This window comes from Armigeres subalbatus, chromosome 2 (assembly GCF_024139115.2).
Source record: "Armigeres subalbatus isolate Guangzhou_Male chromosome 2, GZ_Asu_2, whole genome shotgun sequence".
Lineage (NCBI taxonomy): Eukaryota > Metazoa > Arthropoda > Insecta > Diptera > Culicidae > Armigeres > Armigeres subalbatus.
In genome coordinates, this window is record NC_085140.1 from 325,877,181 (window position 1) to 325,895,473 (window position 18,293).

Below are 18,293 nucleotides of genomic sequence, written 5' to 3' on the forward strand. Positions count from 1 at the left end.
CTCTACTATCTTCGTGGTAACATCATACAGCAGATAACTATTATATTTATTCACTCTGAAGAGAAACCAAGTGACAAACCGACAGACTGCATCCTACATAATAAGCGAACCCAAACAACAATCAGCTGAAATGAATCCAAATTTATCACAACGGCTCCTGTTGCTCTGATGGTTTGCACGCCATTCCATCGTGTAAGAAGTGCTGGGGTACATGCGACATTCTGGGACATCGAGGCACAAATCTCGAGAAAATCATGTCACGTGGATAATACAGATGGAATGGCAGCATCCCCCTTATAGAGGCAGTGGCGCGTAGTGAATGGATAGACCGCGTGCTCCCGCAGGCCCATTGTTGATCGTAGATTTAAATGCTAAATTGATTAAGTGCTATTTCACTTTTGTGTAGATATATTTTGTGACTGTAACTAGGTCTAAGTAGCGATAATAATAACGTATGTATAACAATCGAAATTGATAAATAAAGAGAGAACGCTCCTTAACTTATGATGATAGCGATTGTGGCGACTTGCATGAAGCGATGCCTCGGTTTCAGTTTCGACGAGTTGATTTAGTGGGTGATTTGTGGAACGATGTGTCGCTATAAATTTACGAATAAGAAAAATGTCATGAGTAAGCTTTAAGTGGCATTGCAACGTTTATATTTCTGAGCATTATTCAACCAAAATTGATTTGTTTGTGGACAGCTTCAGTCCGGTTTCAGGGGCAGTGTGATTTCTGGAATTAAAATGTTTTGTTGTAGGGTGGGTGTACCAATTGTCGCCATACATAAGGACTTTATATATCAAACAAAAGGTTTTATTTCCTGCATCTTAGAACAGCTGTGAAAACCACAATAAAATTTGTTATTATCCTTAAAATTGATTAATCCATAATAGGAACGCATGCACCAGTTGTGGCACTATTCTTAATTTTGGTTCCTTATTTGGCAAATCCCATTGTTTTCTTATGGGACTGGCCAAATAGGGACCACTAGTGCGACAACTGGTGCAAAGGACGTCAAAAATTAAGCAAAATCAATTTTTACAATTATGCTTTGCTTGTTTTGGAGGAAATAAAAGGTGTTATCATATCATATGAATATGCTTCATCGATATGAACTTGGTTTACGGTGATTTGATTGGCCATTTGGCATATAAAGCACTAGTGCGATAACTGGTGCTATAGCCACAACTGGTACACCTAGCCTAGCTCCGTAATTCAATTTACCGATCTCTATGTTTGGCGATAGCTCGGTAATGCACTTTAATATCCAGTTCAGGTTTTTTGGTAATATACATCATCTCTTGAAGTTTAATTCAGTTTAATTACTTATTTTTATTTATTTACTTACATTTTGAGTGTTTTTAAACTTCCCTCTATAATATAAGGGAATTAGTTTAGGAGAAAAAGTCTTGCATTCCGAGAAACCAATAAAACAATGTTGGTTTACGAAATAAGTTACGTCCAAATCGTAAAGTTCAGAATTATTGTATCCAAGCACAAGAAAATCAAAATACAAGGAGACCATTTGGATCGCTTTAGTTACCCGATCTACAGATTTTTCATGAAAGCGATAGCCCAATCTCACCCCCAGGCTCATTGTCACCTCCGTTGACAGTCTCATTTACATGTTAAGTGTTCGATCTTATGGCCGATTATCTATGCGTATTTATTTTTATAGTATTACATATGTTTCATATTCATATGGGATAATTAATATGCGATTACAGGCAGTATAGGTCTATGCATTCAATACTGGGAATAAATCTTACGATAGAGCCTACCATATCCATCACTTTGGTTTTTGAAAAAGCTTAAAACTACAATTATATAACATAACTGCTATGTACAATTGATCTGGTTTGAGCAACCTAGTTTGGAACTTGAGCTCGAATTAAGGCTCACCAAAGCGTTAATGTGAGGTTTTTTTCCTGGCCAGATGATAGGTGGGGCCAAGAATATCGAGTCCTAGATATTGAGAATCATCCTCATCCTTAAGGCGAAGTCAAAAATGGCAACCTAAATGGCCACCATAACCCGTATGGTCCGTTTACATATTTGCTAATCGCTAGTTCTAGCGAACAATGCACTATCCGACAATGTAAAGGTAGCCCCACACCTCGGGAATTTGGTCCGCGGAATCTTTCCCCAAGTATTTTTACCTATGCGATGTTTTTAGGATTTGAGCACGGAATATCAAAATCTCGGCCCTATTTAAAATGCACGGGACCAGAATCCGGCGGAAAATTTTCTTGAAGTGTAGGGTAGCCTTAAAGTGTATTATATAGGGCAACGGTTCTCTCTTGAGTGGTACCTCTTTGAACTTTTGCATAAATGGAGGTACCCCCTATGTTTTTATTGCTGTAAATGAAAATAAGCGTAACTCATAAGATATATAAAACATGGACCTGAAAACTAACGTAAGATATGGCTATTTTCATTTTCCGTGAAACTTCCCAAATCAAATTAAGTTCATGCATCGAGCATTCTACAGAACTTTTTTGACTATTGGAGGCTTCCAAACCTCTTGAAAGTACGATTCTGCGCCCCTTGAAAAAAAATTTCAGAGCCTTTTGAAGGAAGGCTTCCGAGCCTCTTTGAAAGCGGTTTTCGAGCTACTTGAAATGAGGCTTCTGAGCGTCTGAGCCGTATCCAGCTTTTTATTATAGCAACGGGTCAACTATGGTAATTCATTTTGACACATGCTGTGTACGTATTTTATAAACTGAGAAAAATTCCATGGTAACGGTTACTATTTTGTAGACTACGCCATGTTTTTAAAACAACCACAAATTTTCAGTTAAGTTAACCACGCATTCGGCCAAATTCACCACTGATTCAGTTCATGCAACAACATTCCACCAGAACCACAGTTGATTTTTACTGCGCGCATGGTAAAATCAAACGGGTTTGTTGTCTGCTGAAAATCGTCAGTGCGTATTCTTAAATTAACCCTCGGAATGGTAGTTTCGACCGCAACATTTTTTTACGTGTAGTATTTATCATCCTAGTAACCTTCGTAGATTCGTTCGGGTTTTGCTGAACAACTAAAACGTCAAAAAAGTTTTGTTTTGAAACCTGATGACCACCTATTTTACCAATTTTTTATTTCTTTTATATGATTTTTTAATATACTAATTCAAGACAAAATTTTCAAAACGACTTATCTGCTTTTGTAAACAAAGATTCAATCGACGATTTGACGAATCTGATAGCTCTCCCACCCAAACCAACACCACCAATAGGTAGGTGAAGGTTTCCGCTACCTGTTGATGGTGTTGGTTTGCGTGGGAGAGCTATCAGTTTCGTCAAATCATCGTTTGAATCTTTGTTTACAAAAGCAGATAAGTCGTTTTGAAAATTTTGTCTTGAATTGACTGTTTATATTTTAAGAGGGATGCTCATTCGTGGGCCAAAGAAAAGGTCATAGGTCACTTAAATACGGGCAAAAGGTCAATGTACAAAAAGGCAGAGAAAGAATGCATTCACGAAGTATAATATGACTGCTTGAAGTTCTGGATTGAGCGTCGCAAAGATTTTTTATGTTTTTGGCCGGATTTTTTATGTTTCGTGCCGAAGTCACCTAAATCCTGATGCCTCTTTGAAAATGTTTGATGCCAAATCTGCGGACCAAGTTCTCGAGGTTTGCGGCTACTTTAAGAGCCATTCAACAAATACGGACTATGACTCATTGATTGAAGACCTCCCTAACTTTCCTTTAGACGAATCGTCTCTGTGTTAATTTGTTTGGTAACATCTTACTAGCTCCGATTGTACCGTTTTGTAGTAATTAGGTTTTTTGCATGCAACACATACACGCGTCTTTTGACCAACTCCACCATCTCTCTTCGGTTTTTTTAACGATCCCTGATCCTAGGTGTCCTACATTTCAAGACAAAATTTTCAAAACGACTTATCTGCTTTTGTAAACAAAGATTCAAACGACGATTTGACGAATCTGATAGCTCTCTCACGCAAACAAAAGATATTTTAGTTACTAGATAAAGATTGTCGCTTCGGTTCCCTTTGTTCTGCTGTCCGAAACATGTGTGGTACATACCTATCAAATCGTATGGATTTTCCTTCTTTGACATTTAGCTCCCCTATCCTCGCCAGCAAAAGATGTTCCGGACAGCGACGACAGCGACAATCTTTATCTAGTAACTAAAATATCTTTTACGCAAACCAACACCATCAACAGGTAGCGGAATCCTTCATCTACCTATTGATGGTGTTGGTTTACATGGGGGAGCTATCAGATTCGTCAAATCGACGTTTGAATCTTTGTTTACAAAAGCAGATAAGTCGTTTTGAAAATTTTGTCTTGAGGCTATCGGGCCTCTTGAAAGTAGGCTTCCGAGGCTCTTGAAAGAATGTTTCCGAGCCTCTTAAATGGTGACTTGCAAACCTCTTGAAAGGAGTCCTCCGAGCCTCTTTAAAGGTGTCCTTCGAGCTGCTTGGAACAAGACTTCCGAATAGCGTAGAAGGATGCTTTCAATTCTCTTGCAACGAAGCAACTGATCTTTTCGAAATAAACCTTCATGTCTTTCAATTAAGTGAAGGCTTCCGAATCTGTAGACACCAAACAGAAAAAAAAATTCCGTGGTAAAAACTACTTTTTTGTAGACTACGCTCTGTTTTTAAAACTACCATAAAATTTCAGTAAATTCTACCATGGTTTCAGAGAAATTCACCACTGTTTCAGTTCATGTGACAACATACCGCATGGGCCACAGTTGATTTTTACTGCGCGCATGGTAAAACCAAACGGGTTTGTTAGCTGCTGCAAATTGTCGGTGCAAATTTTAAAAATAACCCTCGGAATAGTAGTTTCGACTGCAAAATTTGTTTGCGTGTAGATATAAGTTAAGAAGCATATTCTTAACATATTTTTTAACATTCTGTTTCGATCAAGCAGATTGCACAGCAAATTTTTAAAATCTGTTTACTCGGCGTTTTGTCCGTCTGATCTTTTGTCCCACAGCCTTTCATTCACTGTGCTGTTTGTGAATTTATTTATTTATTTATTTATTCAGACTAAGGCCGAAGTGGCATGTGCGGTATATAAGAGTCTTCTCCATTTGGCTCGGTCCATGGCTACACGTCGCCAACCACGCAATCTACGAAGGGTCCACAAGTCATCTTCCACCTGATCGATCCACCTTGCCCGCTGCGCACCTCGCCTTCTTGTGCCCGTCGGATCGTTCTCGAGAACCATTTTCACCGGGTTATTGTCCGACATTCTGGCTACGTGCCCGGCCCACCGCAGTCGTCCGATTTTCGCGATGTGAACGATGGATGGTTCTCCCAACAGCTGATGCAACTCGTGGTTCATTCGCCTCCTCCACCGACCGTCCGCCATCTGCACCCCACCATAGATGGTGCGCAGCAAGGAGCTAGACTTTACTCAGGTGGCGCAGATCAGCGCTGCGTGCCACTAGTTGTCACTTTTACTCTCCCGCTCCGTGACGTCACTATCTGCGTTGCATAAGATCAACGGATCAAAGTCTAGCTCATTGGGTACGCAGCACTTTCCTTTCGAAAACTCCAAGTGCGCGTTGGTCCTCCACGAGCATCGTCCAGGTCTCGTGTCCGTAGAGGACTACCGGTCTAATGAGCGTTTTGTAGATTGTCAGTTTGGTACGGCGAACTCTATTCGAGTACACAAATTCTTTTACCACCTCGATTTCGTCACCACCGATGCAAACTTGCGGTGGGTGGCTTACATTGTCTTCTCTTGAACCTCTTCCTATCATGTACTTCGTCTTCGATGTGTTGATGACTAGTCCGATCCGCTTGGCTTCCCTCTTCAGTCTGATGTAGGCTTCCTCCACCTTCTCAAAGTTACGTGCCATAATATCTATGTCGTCGGCGAAGCCAAATAGCTGGACGGACTTATTGAAAATTGTACCACTCGTGTTAATTCCTGCTCTTCGTATTACTCTCTCCAAAGCGATGTTGAATAGCAGACACGAAAGACCATCACCTTGCCGTAACCCTCTGCGGGTTTCGAAGGGACTCGAGAATGCCCCTCAAAACTCGAACTACGCACATCACCCGATCCATCGTCGCTTTGATCAACCGTGTCAGTTTATCCGGAAATCCGTTTTCGTGCATTAGCTGCCATAGCTGTTCTCGATCGATTTTATCATATACGGCTTTGAAGTCGATGAATAGATGATGTGTGGGCACGTTGTATTCGCGGCATTTCTTATTATTATTATCGTCTTTATTTAAGAGGTTTTCAGCCCTTGGCTGGCTCACCTATGGTATCAGAAAAAATATATAAAGGGTATTACATATTATTTTTACAAATTTGTTATTCTAGTTGTTGTTTGCGGCCCGGAGGGGTGCCGTGGCTAATTTTATCTTCTAGTGATGGTCGAGTGGCCCGGAGGGGTGCCGCTGCAAGATATTTAATGGCTTTCGGACCTGAGGGGTTCCGATGCAATTTTGTAATATTTAATAAAAAAGGAGATCTTCAGTGTTCCATCATGGATGGTGCGTATTCCGGAGGGTGTCCATTGTCGTTGCGGGGTCTATTGGGGTTCCAGGGTTAATTCGATTTGTGTTCCATTTTTTTGAGAGAGTAGTCCAATTTCGTTGCCGGGTCGGTTTATTTTCGAGGGGTTCAGGTCGTGTTCCGTGGTTTCTTGAGAATAGTCCAGTTTCGATGCGGGGGTCTTCATTCGTTGGGTTGTCGTGGTGTGATGCCAGGTTTTCTGTTATATTCTAGTGTAGAGGTAGGCGTCTTTGAGGAAGTTGATTGTGTTCCTCTCGTCCAGCGGGTTGTTTTGCAGGGCCGAGTAGGCATTGGAGATGTTGTTGTTGGTGCGGGCTGTGTGGTAGATCGGGCATGTGCCGAAGATGTGGTTGATGTTCAGAGTGCAATCACACTCCTCGCATCTGTTATGTAAGCTGGTGCCACCCAAGTTATGGGTGACGTTGGTGTGGCCCGTTATCAGTCTGGAGAGCACCACTTGCTCGCGACGGTTGTCGCTATCGTTGCCTGGTAGGGTCGAGTTCTTCAGCATGCGACAGAAGTTTCTCTGCCGTCGCCAGTCGTTTGCCCATGCTGTGGCGATTTCTGTTTTTACCCACAGTTTGGCGTCCGCTGCCGGGACTTCTCTGCTCATAAAGCCGTCGGTTCTTCCGAGATTGGCCAGTGCGTCTGCATATTCGTTGCCGGGTATTCCTGCGTGGCCGGGTACCCAGAGGAGCGTGGTGTTGCGGTTGGCTACTGATTCGATCGCTTGGATCCATGGATGCTTGCTGGCTGGTGACGCCAGGGACACTAGCCGAGTCCGAAACGATGAGGATCGGCAGTGTGCTGGGTATGGCCATGGCCCTGTAGATTGCGGCTGCTTCAGCTGAGTAGACCGTGCAACGGTCCGACAGTCGGTACGATTCATCGAGGGTGGAGGAGTAAATTCCGATGCCGACTCTGCCGGCAGCCTTGGACCCGTCCGTGAATCGGATGTCGTGTTTCTGGTACCTTTCCCGGATGCGGTTTTTGAAGGTTTCCTGTGCTACAGCTGGGTTTGGGTTTCTTGAGAGGCGTTCTTTGAGCTTGAGGTCTACTTTGGGAGGGGGGGTTTGCCAGTGTCTCGGTCCCAGGCGTCGGAGGCCGGCGATCTTGGGGATGTTTTTACCGCAGAGGTTGTGGAGAGCCGTGTTGGCGTTGTCGTTGAGGTGGTCGTGGTTTTGGCTTGCTTTTGTTCTCTCGGAGTGACCGATGGCCCTGCTGCAGAGGGCGGCGGTGGCTTGGAAACGGAAGGGTAGCACACCGGCCTCGGCGCAGGCCACATCCGCCGGGGTCGACGGGAGCAGTCCGGAGACTATCCGGATAGTCCTGTTATATGTTGGCCCTAGCAGGGCGATGAGGTTGTCAAGGTTGAGGCTGCTCATCTCGATGCCGTAGAGGAGTCGGCAGCAGATGATTGTATTCGCTACTCGGAGCCTACTTTTTGAAATGCTCTTTACGATATTGATTCTGGATGCACATTCACCCCGTACTCGGTTGCAGTGGTCACTGAAATTGAGTTCCCTGTCCACTGTGACACCGAGGATCTTGCAGGTTTTCTTGATAGGGATGGGAATTTTGTCGATGGCTATGGGTTGGGTTGGAACCATATATATGGGTTCGGGAACACTTACCCGCAGACATAACGTAACCAGCTGATTTGGCCCATTTGGCTATGTCGTTGACGGCCGCTTGTAGTTTCCGCCGCGTAGCCTTGGGGTGCTTTCCTGTAACCACCAGCAGGACGTCGTCGGCGTACACCAGGATGTATATCCCTTTCGGTAGTCGGTCGAAGACGCCTTCCATCGCGATGAGGAAGAGGGTGACGGCAATTACTGAGCCCTGGGGGACCCCGGTTTCTTCCTTGGTTGCTCTTGATGTTTGGTTTCCTACCAGGACCCTAAAGGTTCGGTCTGATAGGAAATTTTTGATGAACTGCAACATGTTGCCGGTGATCCCCCACGACTTCAGTTTTTTTAGTACACCGGGTGTCCAGGTGCGGTTGTACGCCTTCGAGAGGTCCAACGATGCCATTTCGACGTGGTGCTCTTTCCTTCTTGCGTCATCCAGTCATCATCCTTGCCTGGTCGGAACGCGTGTCGCCTGTTATCCAGGTGGCCGCCTTTCTCCAGTAGCTTGATGAGCCTTCGATTGGCCATTCTCTCCATTATCTTGGAGACTACGCTGGTGAGGGCGATGGGTCGGTAGTTGTCGACATCGTTGGGAGAGCCGCGGCCTTTCGGAATGGGCACGACGAAGCTGGACTTCCATTGTGTCGGGAGCGTTCCTTCTTGCCACTCCTTGATGATGGAGCTGAGGAGGGTGGTTTTCCCGTCGACGGGCAGATGCTTTAACATGGGGTAGCCCAGGTCGTCGGGGCCGGCTGACTTGCCCTTTCCCTTCTGGAGGGCGTACTCCAGCTCAGCGAACGTGAAGGGCCTGTTGAATTCTTCTCCGCTGTCGGGTGGGATCTGGATCGCGCTGATTTCCGAGGATGGGTCTCGGTGTGTTTTCCGGAAGTGATCCGGGTACTCCAGGTACGATGCGTGTCTTCCGAATTCGTCAGCCAGGGCGTCCGCTACGGCGGAGGGGTCGCGTTGTACGGTGCCGTTGATCTTGAGGGAGATGCCTTTTGCTTTGCGCTTGCCTTGGAAGCAATTCACTCGACGCCAAAGCTCGGCGGAGGGTTGGTTGCTGTTGATTCCGTCCAGAAAGTTTGTCCAGCTCTTCTCTTTTTTTCCCTGATGGTTTGCCGGCACTCGTTGCGGGCGGCTTGGTAATCCGTACGGAGTTCTTCGAGGTCAGGGTGTCCTGCTTGCAGTCCGTCTATTCCCCTTTTTAGCGCTCGAAGAGCTTTGCGCCTACGCTTGACGGCTTTCTTGGCGGTGTCGTTCCACCAGTGTACCGCCTTTCGTCCTGGGTTGTGGCTCGATTTTGGTATGCAGCTTTCGGCCGCTCGGAGGATGACTTCGGATAGCTCTGTTGCTGATGTTGGTGGATTTGCTTCCAGCTCGGCCTCGACTACTCGTTGGTAGCCGTCCCAGTCGGCGCGATCGTATAACCACCTCGGTCTTCTGGAGATTTCTTCAGGTTTGCCATTGAGCGCCAACATGATGGGCATGTGGTCGCTTCCTCGCGGGTCATCGTCCGAGGACCAGAGGAGCTTGCCTACAATAGCACTCGACGCTAGCGATACGTCGATGGCTGACTCCGTTGTTCCACGCCGGAAAGTGGGTGAGCCATCATTGAGAACGGTTAGACCCGTATCCGAAGCAGCGCTGAAAACTAGTTTGCCGCGGGTGTTGTTGGAACGGCTACCCCAGGAGTGGTGGTAGCCGTTCACGTCTCCGAAAATAAGCACCGGGGCTGGTAGGCTTTCGAAGGTACCCACCAACTTGTTGCGTAAGTCGTTGAGTTTCCCATTCGGAATGTATAGGGATGCGATGGTCAGTGGAAAGGGCCATTCAACTCTGACGGCTACCATCGGGATTCCAGCGTCGACGAGTATTTCTGTGGTGGGGATGTATTTTAGCACGCCAACAGCAGCCGATTGGTAGGCGTTCTGGTTTACGTCCGCGAACCACTTATAGCGACCGCCGAGAGCGCGGTCCATGGCAGTCGGCGTGGTCCTGTGGATTCCTGGAGTGCTATGGCCAGAGGTTCGGAATTGGCTACTAGCAGTTCCAGGTCGCAGATGTTGTTGAAAAACCCGTTTAGATTCCACTGCAGTGCCAGAGTGGTACGCGGCGGGCTGGTGCCGCGCTGGTGCGCTGCTCTGTACGGTGTTGTTCTGGTACGGGGCGTTGGTGGGTTGTTACCGGATGGAGAGGTCCGAGGAAACGTTGTGGGTGGCGTTGCTAGTCCGGAACCCGCAACCGGCAGAGATGGGGAGGGCGACGGGAAAAATGGGGTGATAGACCAGGTTTGTGGCGGGGGTGTGCTCCCCCCAGAGCTCTTCCGGAGGCAGGTCCCTCGCCATGGTCGTCTGTGGTAGCCGTACTTACGTGGGAAGGACCGGGCAGGATGACGGCGTTGGGGCCTGTCGTCATCTAGTGTCGAACTGGACTCCATCGCCACCGCCGTCAGTCCGTGCCCTTTTCGTACAACTCGATCCGGTTGGTTCGAGTCAAGGCCGCTTTCATACGCGTTGTCTGGTCTAGCTTCGTCCGGCTACCCGATTCGTTCCGGTTGGAATCGAATACTCCTAATCGCTCCGTCGACCAATTCGTTCCGGATGGAAACGAATTATTCACCGCTAAGCCCAGGTACTCCGCTGCCTTGGTGTTGGTGCGTCTCGATAATGCTGCCTCTCAGTACTGCCTCACCTCGGAGCTGGTTCGCTCCGGTGCCGCTTTGCTTCGGTGCTGCTTTGCTTCGGTGCTGCTTTGCTTCGGTGCCGCTTCGCCTCGGTGCTGCTTCGCTTCGGTGCTGGTTTGCTTCGGTGCCACTTCGCCTCGGTGCTGCTTCGCCTCGGTGCCGCTTCGCCTCGATGCTGCTTCGCTTCGGTGCCGGAATTACCGCCTTGTAAAATGCGTCACAAGAAATCGGTCCTAGTGAGGCAAACACGCCAGTTTTATATTTCTCAGACATGGATCCCTATCGATGCGTAAGCTAGAACTTCAGAAACTGAGCAGTGAGCATCTCAAGAAGACGAGAGCAAGAGAGAATGGGTGGAGAAATCTATTTTGTATGCCAATTGCAAATGTAAGCTTTTTTTGTTGAACAAAGCTTCGGATATTTCTTTCAATCATTCAGGGGTGTACTTAGGGGACGAATGAATGCTATTAATTTATTTTTTCTTTTTTTTTATTCTTTTATTCAATAACATAAAATTTGTTTTGTATTTTCTTTTTATCTTTTTTATCTGCTTCTCTACATGTCACCCCACCTCTACTCTCATTCAAAAATTGTATACAGCACCATATCATCAAACTTCCGTGGTTTTTGATGTGCACGTTTGGGTCTTTCATTACGGCCATCACTACTCGTCGAACTATCCCGATCCATAGCCTTATCGAATCGATCTTCTGGTGGAAAATCATAACCAGTTATCTGATTTTCGACATCATTTGTTGGATTGATCGCCAGATCGTTGTCCGTATTGAGTTCTGTATTCATAATATTGGGAAAAAACATAGTTTTACGATCGTACGTAATGACAAAAATTCAATTTCTTACCTGTCGCTATCTGCTTTTCTGTTATTTCACCTGCCCGAATTTCACCATCATTATCAACATCTTCCGTAATCCGTTTAGCATCTGCTACGTTTCTGGTGAACAGCACCCCTACGTACCACTATTTTGGCTCCGTCTCTTGCTACAATAGTGAACCTCTCGCTACCGAACATTGGGTCGGATTTAAATCGTTTCAGTTGAGTCAAAATAACTTTATCTCCAACGTTCAAATTGGAAATCTTGGCACCCCGCTTCGAATCAGCATAGTGTTTGCTTACCAATTTAGATAAAGCATCTTTTTCAGCAATTTCATCTCGATCCAAAGCTTCGGGTGTGCTCGTCCACATACAAGGAAACGTGCCTCTGAATTTCCTTCCCACCAGAAGCTCAAATGGAGTTACTCCCAACCTTGATAGCGGTCTAACTTTGTTGTGCACATGTACGTATTGTTCTAATGCTTGCTTCCAATCCGTATTATCTAGCTTAGATGCTGCTAGTGCTCTTTTGATGCCTTCGTTTTGCCTTTCCACTGCCCCGTTGGACTGTGGGCAGAGCGGAATCGACTTTCGGACTTTTATTCCTTTGTCTTCCCAAGTTTTCACGAATCTTGAACTTTGGAAAGGGGGGCCGTTGTCGCTTTGCAAGATCAACGGGTACCCCCAAACCAGAAATACTTTGTTGAGAGCTGCGTTAGTAGTATCAGCATCCATGCGTGACATTTCAATTACATGTATGTAGCGAGAATACGTATCTACTATTACAAGGAATTCTCCAGTGCCAAAGCTTTTATCCGTGAAAAAATCTATTTGTAAGATTTCCCAGGGACCGCTTGGGAGCTCTCTGCTACTCAAAGGGATAGGTCGATTCGATTTCGACAAACGCAGACATGTTTCACATTGCTTCAAACGGGTTTCCACATCCTTTGTCATTCTTGGCCACCAAAAGTGATCTCTCAATATTCTTTTAGTTGAGCCGACTCCCAAATGACCTCGATGGGCGGAATCGATGGCCTTTTGCCGCAAAGTACTTGGAAGTACTATTTGATTGCCTTTGTACACCAGAGATCCAAAAATGTGCAGTTCCTTTGACTGACTTTCATAGTGTCGTAAGTCTGGCTCCCATAATCCAGTTTCAATTGATTTTTTAACTCGAAGTAGCTCATCATTTTCTTGTGCGTTTACTTCGATGTCGTTCAATGATATTTCCATCATACCTGTATCCAAAAAATACAGCAGACGTTTTTCATCTGTGTCGTCAAAAGATTCTGCTACTTGAGATTTCGCAACTAGTCTCGAAAGGGCATCAGCCACGTTTAATTCTCCCGGTATTCGTTTCACATCAAACCTGTATGGCTGGAGCCTTAATGCCCAGGCTTCGGCTCTGGATACCGCCCTCCTACCGATCCTATGTAGTCCTCCGAAAATGAATTCGTTGGACTCAGCATCGGTTCGTACAGTGAAATTCAAACTCATCAAGTACATGGAGAATCGCTCAATACCCCATACCATAGCCAGAGCTTCCCGTTGTGTCTGCGGGTATTTTTGTTCCGTTTCCGACAACGTTTTAGAGGCGCATCCAATCACTCTTGGTACAGAACATGCATCAAATTGAACTAATACTGCACCTAAGCCATAAGGAGATGCGTCCACGTATATTTCCGTTCGATCATCTTTGTTGAAATACCCCAACTTACTAATGGCATCCAATGCTCCTGTCTTTAGATGTTCAAATTCGTCCTCCAGATCATGATTCCAATAAAAACGATCTGATTTTGCCAGCTCTCGAAGTTTTTGTGTCTTATCTGCCCGGTTATGGATGAAGCGATCCACGAAGTTTATCAAGCCCAAGAAGCTTTTAACTTCGGCTATTGTTTCAGGATTCCTGAAATCTTTAATAGCCTTGATTTTATCTTCCGTTATTTTCCATCCATCTGAAGAAACCGTGAACCCTATGAAAGTAACGGACTGCTTCCCGAAAACACATTTTTCATCGTTTATCCGAACGTTATGATTTTTTAAGCAAGCCATGACCTTCGATAGGTTCTTGTCATGTTCCTCTTTGGTTTTTCCTGATACCATAATATCATCCAGATCACGGCATACAAAAAACAAGGCAGGCTCATCACGTATGTAAACAATCAGTTTGAATGTAAACATGTGACGTCACTGCTATCTTCGCACAAGCTGGACCGCGACGATGCTCTATGGTCGTAGCATGCTTACTTTTGTACTCCAACATGTGGCGATAAAATATGCGTCACATTCGAAGTGTCATTTTTCTAACGAGTCTACCTTGTTTTCTGTATACCGTGATCCAGATAGTTAACCGTGCCCTCACATTCGGCCAGCACTACGGTTTGTAGCGTCTCCTGGAAGATATCAGGGGCATTGCATAGCCCGAATGGGAGACGTCGGTAACGGTACATTTGATCACCAGCAAAAAAATTGGTCAGATGGCGAGAATCTTCATGCAGCTCTACATGAAAAAAGGCACTACACAGGTCAATGGTCGAAAACCACTGTGCACCATGGAGCTCCAGCAAAATTGACTCAAAAGTCGGCATTTTAAATGGCGTCCTGTGAATGCATCGATTAGGACCACGGAGATCTGTGACTAAACGGATGTCATTTCTACCTTTAGGGACAACAAGTAAAGACGAACAGAAAGATCGATCCATATCCGTAGTAACTTTCTCAATAATGCCAGCCTATAGAAGATCATTCAATTTCTTTTCGTCAGTTCCTTGAACACAGCTGGTATATGAGTATATACATTTCGTGATGGTGGCATGCTTTTATCGCACTTCAACGAAATCGGGGTACATTAAATTTCGGAAACTCAGCCGTACAGTCTTGAATTTGATAACAGAAGCCTGTGTTTAGTTCACATTTCCATGGCGAATTAATATGAGGACCCACAGGAACATCTAATCCCACGGCAAGCACACTGTACCGGACTGCCGTATTGAATCCCAGAAGAGATCGAATTTCGTCGACAACATAGAACTTTTCAATCGTAGCGGGCCTGTCTTCTGAAATAAACAACTCAGCCGAAAAGTTTGCAATCACATTAATATCGACTTCCGAAGCGTAGGCCTTCAGCCGTTTATCCGAAGAATATTCCAAAGCTAGTAGACTGTCCTTGCTATGTGCGTTATCCAGATTTTTTTCAAAATCATGTTTGGTTACGGTGTTGACCTGGGCACCCGAGTCTATGAACAACTTGATGGGTGTCTTCGCTACGTAAGCTCTTATGTACGCTTTGTTTTCGGCAACTATACTCTGAATTTCATTGGTCTTCTCTTTCTGCTCCTCATATAGAGCTTGACTGTATTTTCCCTCATAATTCATATTCTGTTCTGAGCATGAAGATTCTGGCAACAACACAATAGTAGCCTGTAATCAATGAATTGTAGTTTATTTTAGTTTTTTTCTATGACTTAGTGCTATATTTATGTATTTTCACAACATCTTTGAATACAGTAAGACTTGTTAAACAATTCATTTGAAAAGAAACATCAACAAAAAAGTGATATTATTTCAATAATCCATTTATTACCAAGTATTCTTGATGTTTGAAAACACTAAAGAAAAAATAAATCAAGATAAATCATCAATATCTTCCCGTACCTCATCTTTCATCTCTCCATTTTTCTCGATAACAGCAATTTTCAAATCGTTAACCTCTTCTTTATGGTCATTTCTTCGCTTACGAGGTCCCGACTGTAATACCTGCTCTGAAACCTTCGAACATACTCGTGCGATATGGCCTAACCCACCACAGTTACGACATACTTTCTGAATCACCGGACAATTACTGGGCTGGTGGTAAACACTGCCACATCTCCAGCAATTACCGACAGATCCACTTGATCGGTTGTTGAGCGATCCACGATTCGACATTCCACGTCCTCTTCCACGGTTTGATCCCTGACGTCCTCTAACCCCGTAACGCCAGTGTTCAGAATTTTGATGCCAGTTGCCACGGAACTGATTCGGCGCTTCGTTAGTATACTGCGAGAAAGCAGCAATCGTTTTCATTTCCTTGTGAGTGTGACTTCTTTGAAATTCGTCTTCATTCGCTTTTTCCAGTTCACGATCTCTTACTAGATCGATGAGATCCTTCATCGATCCCTCCTTCACTCAATTCCTATGGGCCAAAAAACGAACCCTTCCGTCTAATGCTCCTTTGGTAAGCACTCTCACGACGGCTTCCATTTCCTCGTCCTCTGTGTAATTGCACAGTTTGGCTGCAGTTCCCACACGTCTTACAAACTGTATGCTGGTCTCTGTTCTTATTTGGGTCATGTTCATAAGTTTCCCTCTCTGCGCAAGGGTATACGTTCGAGAGCCGAAATATTCATCGAGTCGTTCCATAGCATTGGAAAAAGGGCTCGTGATCTCACTTGACATTCCGATGGTTGTTACTGTCGTTTGGTAGATTTCCCGCAATTTGGGTCCAGCCTTGACTTTAAAAGTCCAAACAACGTGTCTTCGTCAGTGGAATTAACCAACTTTATGGATGATATGAATGTGTCTTTCCAATACTCAAAGGCACTCTTATCGATATCAGTCTCTCCATCCGAAGGAGTACACTCTGGTATATTAATTGTACTCAAAGTCCAATTATTCATTGTAGCGAGCAAATTCGAATCATCTCTCAAGGCAACAGGACTATTCTGAATATCCTGTTGATGATTATCTTCATCATTCTCAGGCTTATTGCAAACTGATGCTTGCTCGAGTTGAGCAAGACGTGCTCTTAATGCGTCATTTTCTTCCAGAGCTGCTTTCAATCGCTTCTTGACTACTTTCTTCGATTCTCTGTAAATAAATCCAGAAACAAGAAAACGTCCTTTCAGTTTTTTTTTTAACTTCAAGCATTATCAATGTATTATTAAAGCAAAAAGATTCAGTCTTGCTTTACGGAAATCTTTCCAACCGAAAAAGTCTATTTGGATTCTTCGTTTCCGCCGGAATCTATGTCTCTTTTCCATCTGATTTCAAAACTTTTTAGATCAATTCCATTTATTGCTAACGAAAATATTATTCATGGTGATCGTCTTTGCTAATCGAAAACCAAATTGTTCATTATTGATTCTGTCTATGTTCCTCAGAATCAAATCACTTAGCTAGATTTCGTCCTCTGCCACCGAAATCTTTCAGGCAAAAAAACAACTATTGCTATTTCTGACTTAATGTGATAATATGTTTCGTCTATTACTAACGAAAATCGAATTTATGGTGATCGACTAACCATGACCGGAAACACCAAATGTTTATAGATGATTCCATCTCTGTCCATTGGAATCAAAGCCATTTAAACTTTTAGGTGATCGTCCTTTTCTACCGAAACACCAAATGTTTACAAATGATTTCGTCTATGTCCATAGAAATCAAATAACTTAGTTAGATTTCATCTTTTGCCATCGAAATCTTCCACTTGAGAATCACAAACTTCGTCTCAATAAGCCAATGGATTCCAAAAAAAAGTAATTAATGGTGATCGTCTTTCTCCACCGAAACACCAAACGCTTACAAATGATTCCGCCTATGTTCATCGGAATCAAAGCAATTTAAAGTTATAGGTGATCGTCCTTTTCTACCGAAACACCAAATGTTTACAAATGATTTCGTCTATGTCCATCGCAATCAATTGACTTAGTTAGATTTCATCTTTTGCCATCGAAATCTTTCACTTGAGAATCACAAACTTCGTTTAAGCCAATAGATTTAAAAAAAAATCTAATTAATGGTGATCGTCTTTCTCCACCGAAACACCAAATGCTTACAAATGATTCCGCCTATGTCCATCGGAGTCAAATCAATTGAAACTTTTAGGTGATCGTCCTTTTCTATCGAAACACCAATTATATATGGATAGGACATTCTGTCTATCTCAACCAGAATCTCCCACTACGTATCTTCTACTCACCTCACAACATGGATGACTGCGCCATTGTCGTCATCTAGTGTCGAACTGGACTCCATCGCCACCGCCGTCAGTCCGTGCCCTTTTCGTACAACTCGATCCGGTTGGTTCGAGTCAAGGCCGCTTTCATACGCGTTGTCTAATCTAGCTTCGTCCGGCTACCCGATTCGTTCCGGTTGGAATCGAATACTCCTAATCGCTCCGTCGACCAATTCGTTCCGGATGGAAACGAATTATTCACCGCTAAGCCCAGGTACTCCGCTGCCTTGGTGTTGGTGCGTCTCGATAATGCTGCCTCTCAGTACTGCCTCACCTCGGAGCTGGTTCGCTCCGGTGCCGCTTTGCTTCGGTGCTGCTTTGCTTCGGTGCTGCTTTGCTTCGGTGCCGCTTCGCCTCGGTGCTGCTTCGCTTCGGTGCTGGTTTGCTTCGGTGCCACTTCGCCTCGGTGCTGCTTCGCCTCGGTGCCGCTTCGCCTCGATGCTGCTTCGCTTCGGTGCCGGAATTACCGCCTTGTAAAATGCGTCACAAGAAATCGGTCCTAGTGAGGCAAACACGCCAGTTTTATATTTCTCAGACATGGATCCCTATCGATGCGTAAGCTAGAACTTCAGAAACTGAGCAGTGAGCATCTCAAGAAGACGAGAGCAAGAGAGAATGGGTGGAG

At 44.7% G+C, this 18,293-nt stretch overlaps 4 protein-coding genes across 4 annotated transcripts; all 4 read right to left on the minus strand.

Moving 5' to 3' along the window:
* Positions 1-6,725: 6,725 nt before the first annotated feature.
* Positions 6,726-8,467, minus strand: LOC134209937 (uncharacterized). The gene is made up of 3 exons (XM_062685953.1): positions 8,158-8,467; positions 7,242-8,111; positions 6,726-7,195 (listed from the first exon to the last, which is right to left on the minus strand). The coding sequence occupies exons 1-3, from the start codon at positions 8,465-8,467 to the stop codon at positions 6,726-6,728; spliced, it is 1,650 nt and encodes a 549-aa protein (XP_062541937.1).
* Positions 8,468-11,333: 2,866 nt separating this feature from the next.
* On the minus strand, positions 11,334-12,045 carry LOC134209938 (uncharacterized). The gene is made up of 3 exons (XM_062685954.1): positions 11,911-12,045; positions 11,702-11,819; positions 11,334-11,631 (listed from the first exon to the last, which is right to left on the minus strand). The coding sequence occupies exons 1-3, from the start codon at positions 12,043-12,045 to the stop codon at positions 11,420-11,422; spliced, it is 465 nt and encodes a 154-aa protein (XP_062541938.1). The 3' UTR covers positions 11,334-11,419.
* Positions 12,046-14,502: 2,457 nt separating this feature from the next.
* Positions 14,503-15,940, minus strand: LOC134209939 (uncharacterized). The gene is made up of 2 exons (XM_062685955.1): positions 15,328-15,940; positions 14,503-15,093 (listed from the first exon to the last, which is right to left on the minus strand). Exons 1-2 carry the CDS (start codon positions 15,823-15,825, stop codon positions 14,503-14,505), a joined length of 1,089 nt encoding a protein of 362 aa, XP_062541939.1. The 5' UTR covers positions 15,826-15,940.
* Positions 15,941-16,121: 181 nt separating this feature from the next.
* LOC134209941 (uncharacterized) lies at positions 16,122-18,247 on the minus strand. The gene is made up of 2 exons (XM_062685956.1): positions 17,633-18,247; positions 16,122-16,521 (listed from the first exon to the last, which is right to left on the minus strand). Exons 1-2 carry the CDS (start codon positions 17,686-17,688, stop codon positions 16,122-16,124), a joined length of 456 nt encoding a protein of 151 aa, XP_062541940.1. The 5' UTR covers positions 17,689-18,247.
* Positions 18,248-18,293: the final 46 nt, after the last annotated feature.

Excerpts from the sequence above, each read along its gene's own strand:
- LOC134209941 (XM_062685956.1), bottom strand. The coding sequence starts at position 17,688 with ATGGAGTCCAGTTCGACACTAGATGACGACAATGGCGCAGTCATCCAT. Across the intron at positions 16,522-17,632 it reads GCAGTCATCCATGTTGTGAG|AGAATCGAAGAAAGTAGTCA; the intron begins GTGAGTAGAAGA and ends ATTTATTTACAG.
- LOC134209938 (XM_062685954.1), bottom strand. The coding sequence starts at position 12,045 with ATGTGGACGAGCACACCCGAAGCTTTGGATCGAGATGAAATTGCTGAA. Across the intron at positions 11,820-11,910 it reads ATTTGAACGTTGGAGATAAA|TGGTACGTAGGGGTGCTGTT; the intron begins GTTATTTTGACT and ends GAGCCAAAATAG. Across the intron at positions 11,632-11,701 it reads AGAAAAGCAGATAGCGACAG|AACTCAATACGGACAACGAT; the intron begins GTAAGAAATTGA and ends TTATGAATACAG.
- LOC134209937 (XM_062685953.1), bottom strand. The coding sequence starts at position 8,467 with ATGTTGCAGTTCATCAAAAATTTCCTATCAGACCGAACCTTTAGGGTC. Across the intron at positions 8,112-8,157 it reads TGGTTACGTTATGTCTGCGG|CCATCGACAAAATTCCCATC; the intron begins GTAAGTGTTCCC and ends CCCAACCCATAG. Across the intron at positions 7,196-7,241 it reads GGATCCAAGCGATCGAATCA|GAATACCCGGCAACGAATAT; the intron begins GTAGCCAACCGC and ends CCGGCCACGCAG.
- LOC134209939 (XM_062685955.1), bottom strand. The coding sequence starts at position 15,825 with ATGAAGGATCTCATCGATCTAGTAAGAGATCGTGAACTGGAAAAAGCG. Across the intron at positions 15,094-15,327 it reads ATGGAGAGATGAAAGATGAG|GCTACTATTGTGTTGTTGCC; the intron begins GTACGGGAAGAT and ends CATTGATTACAG.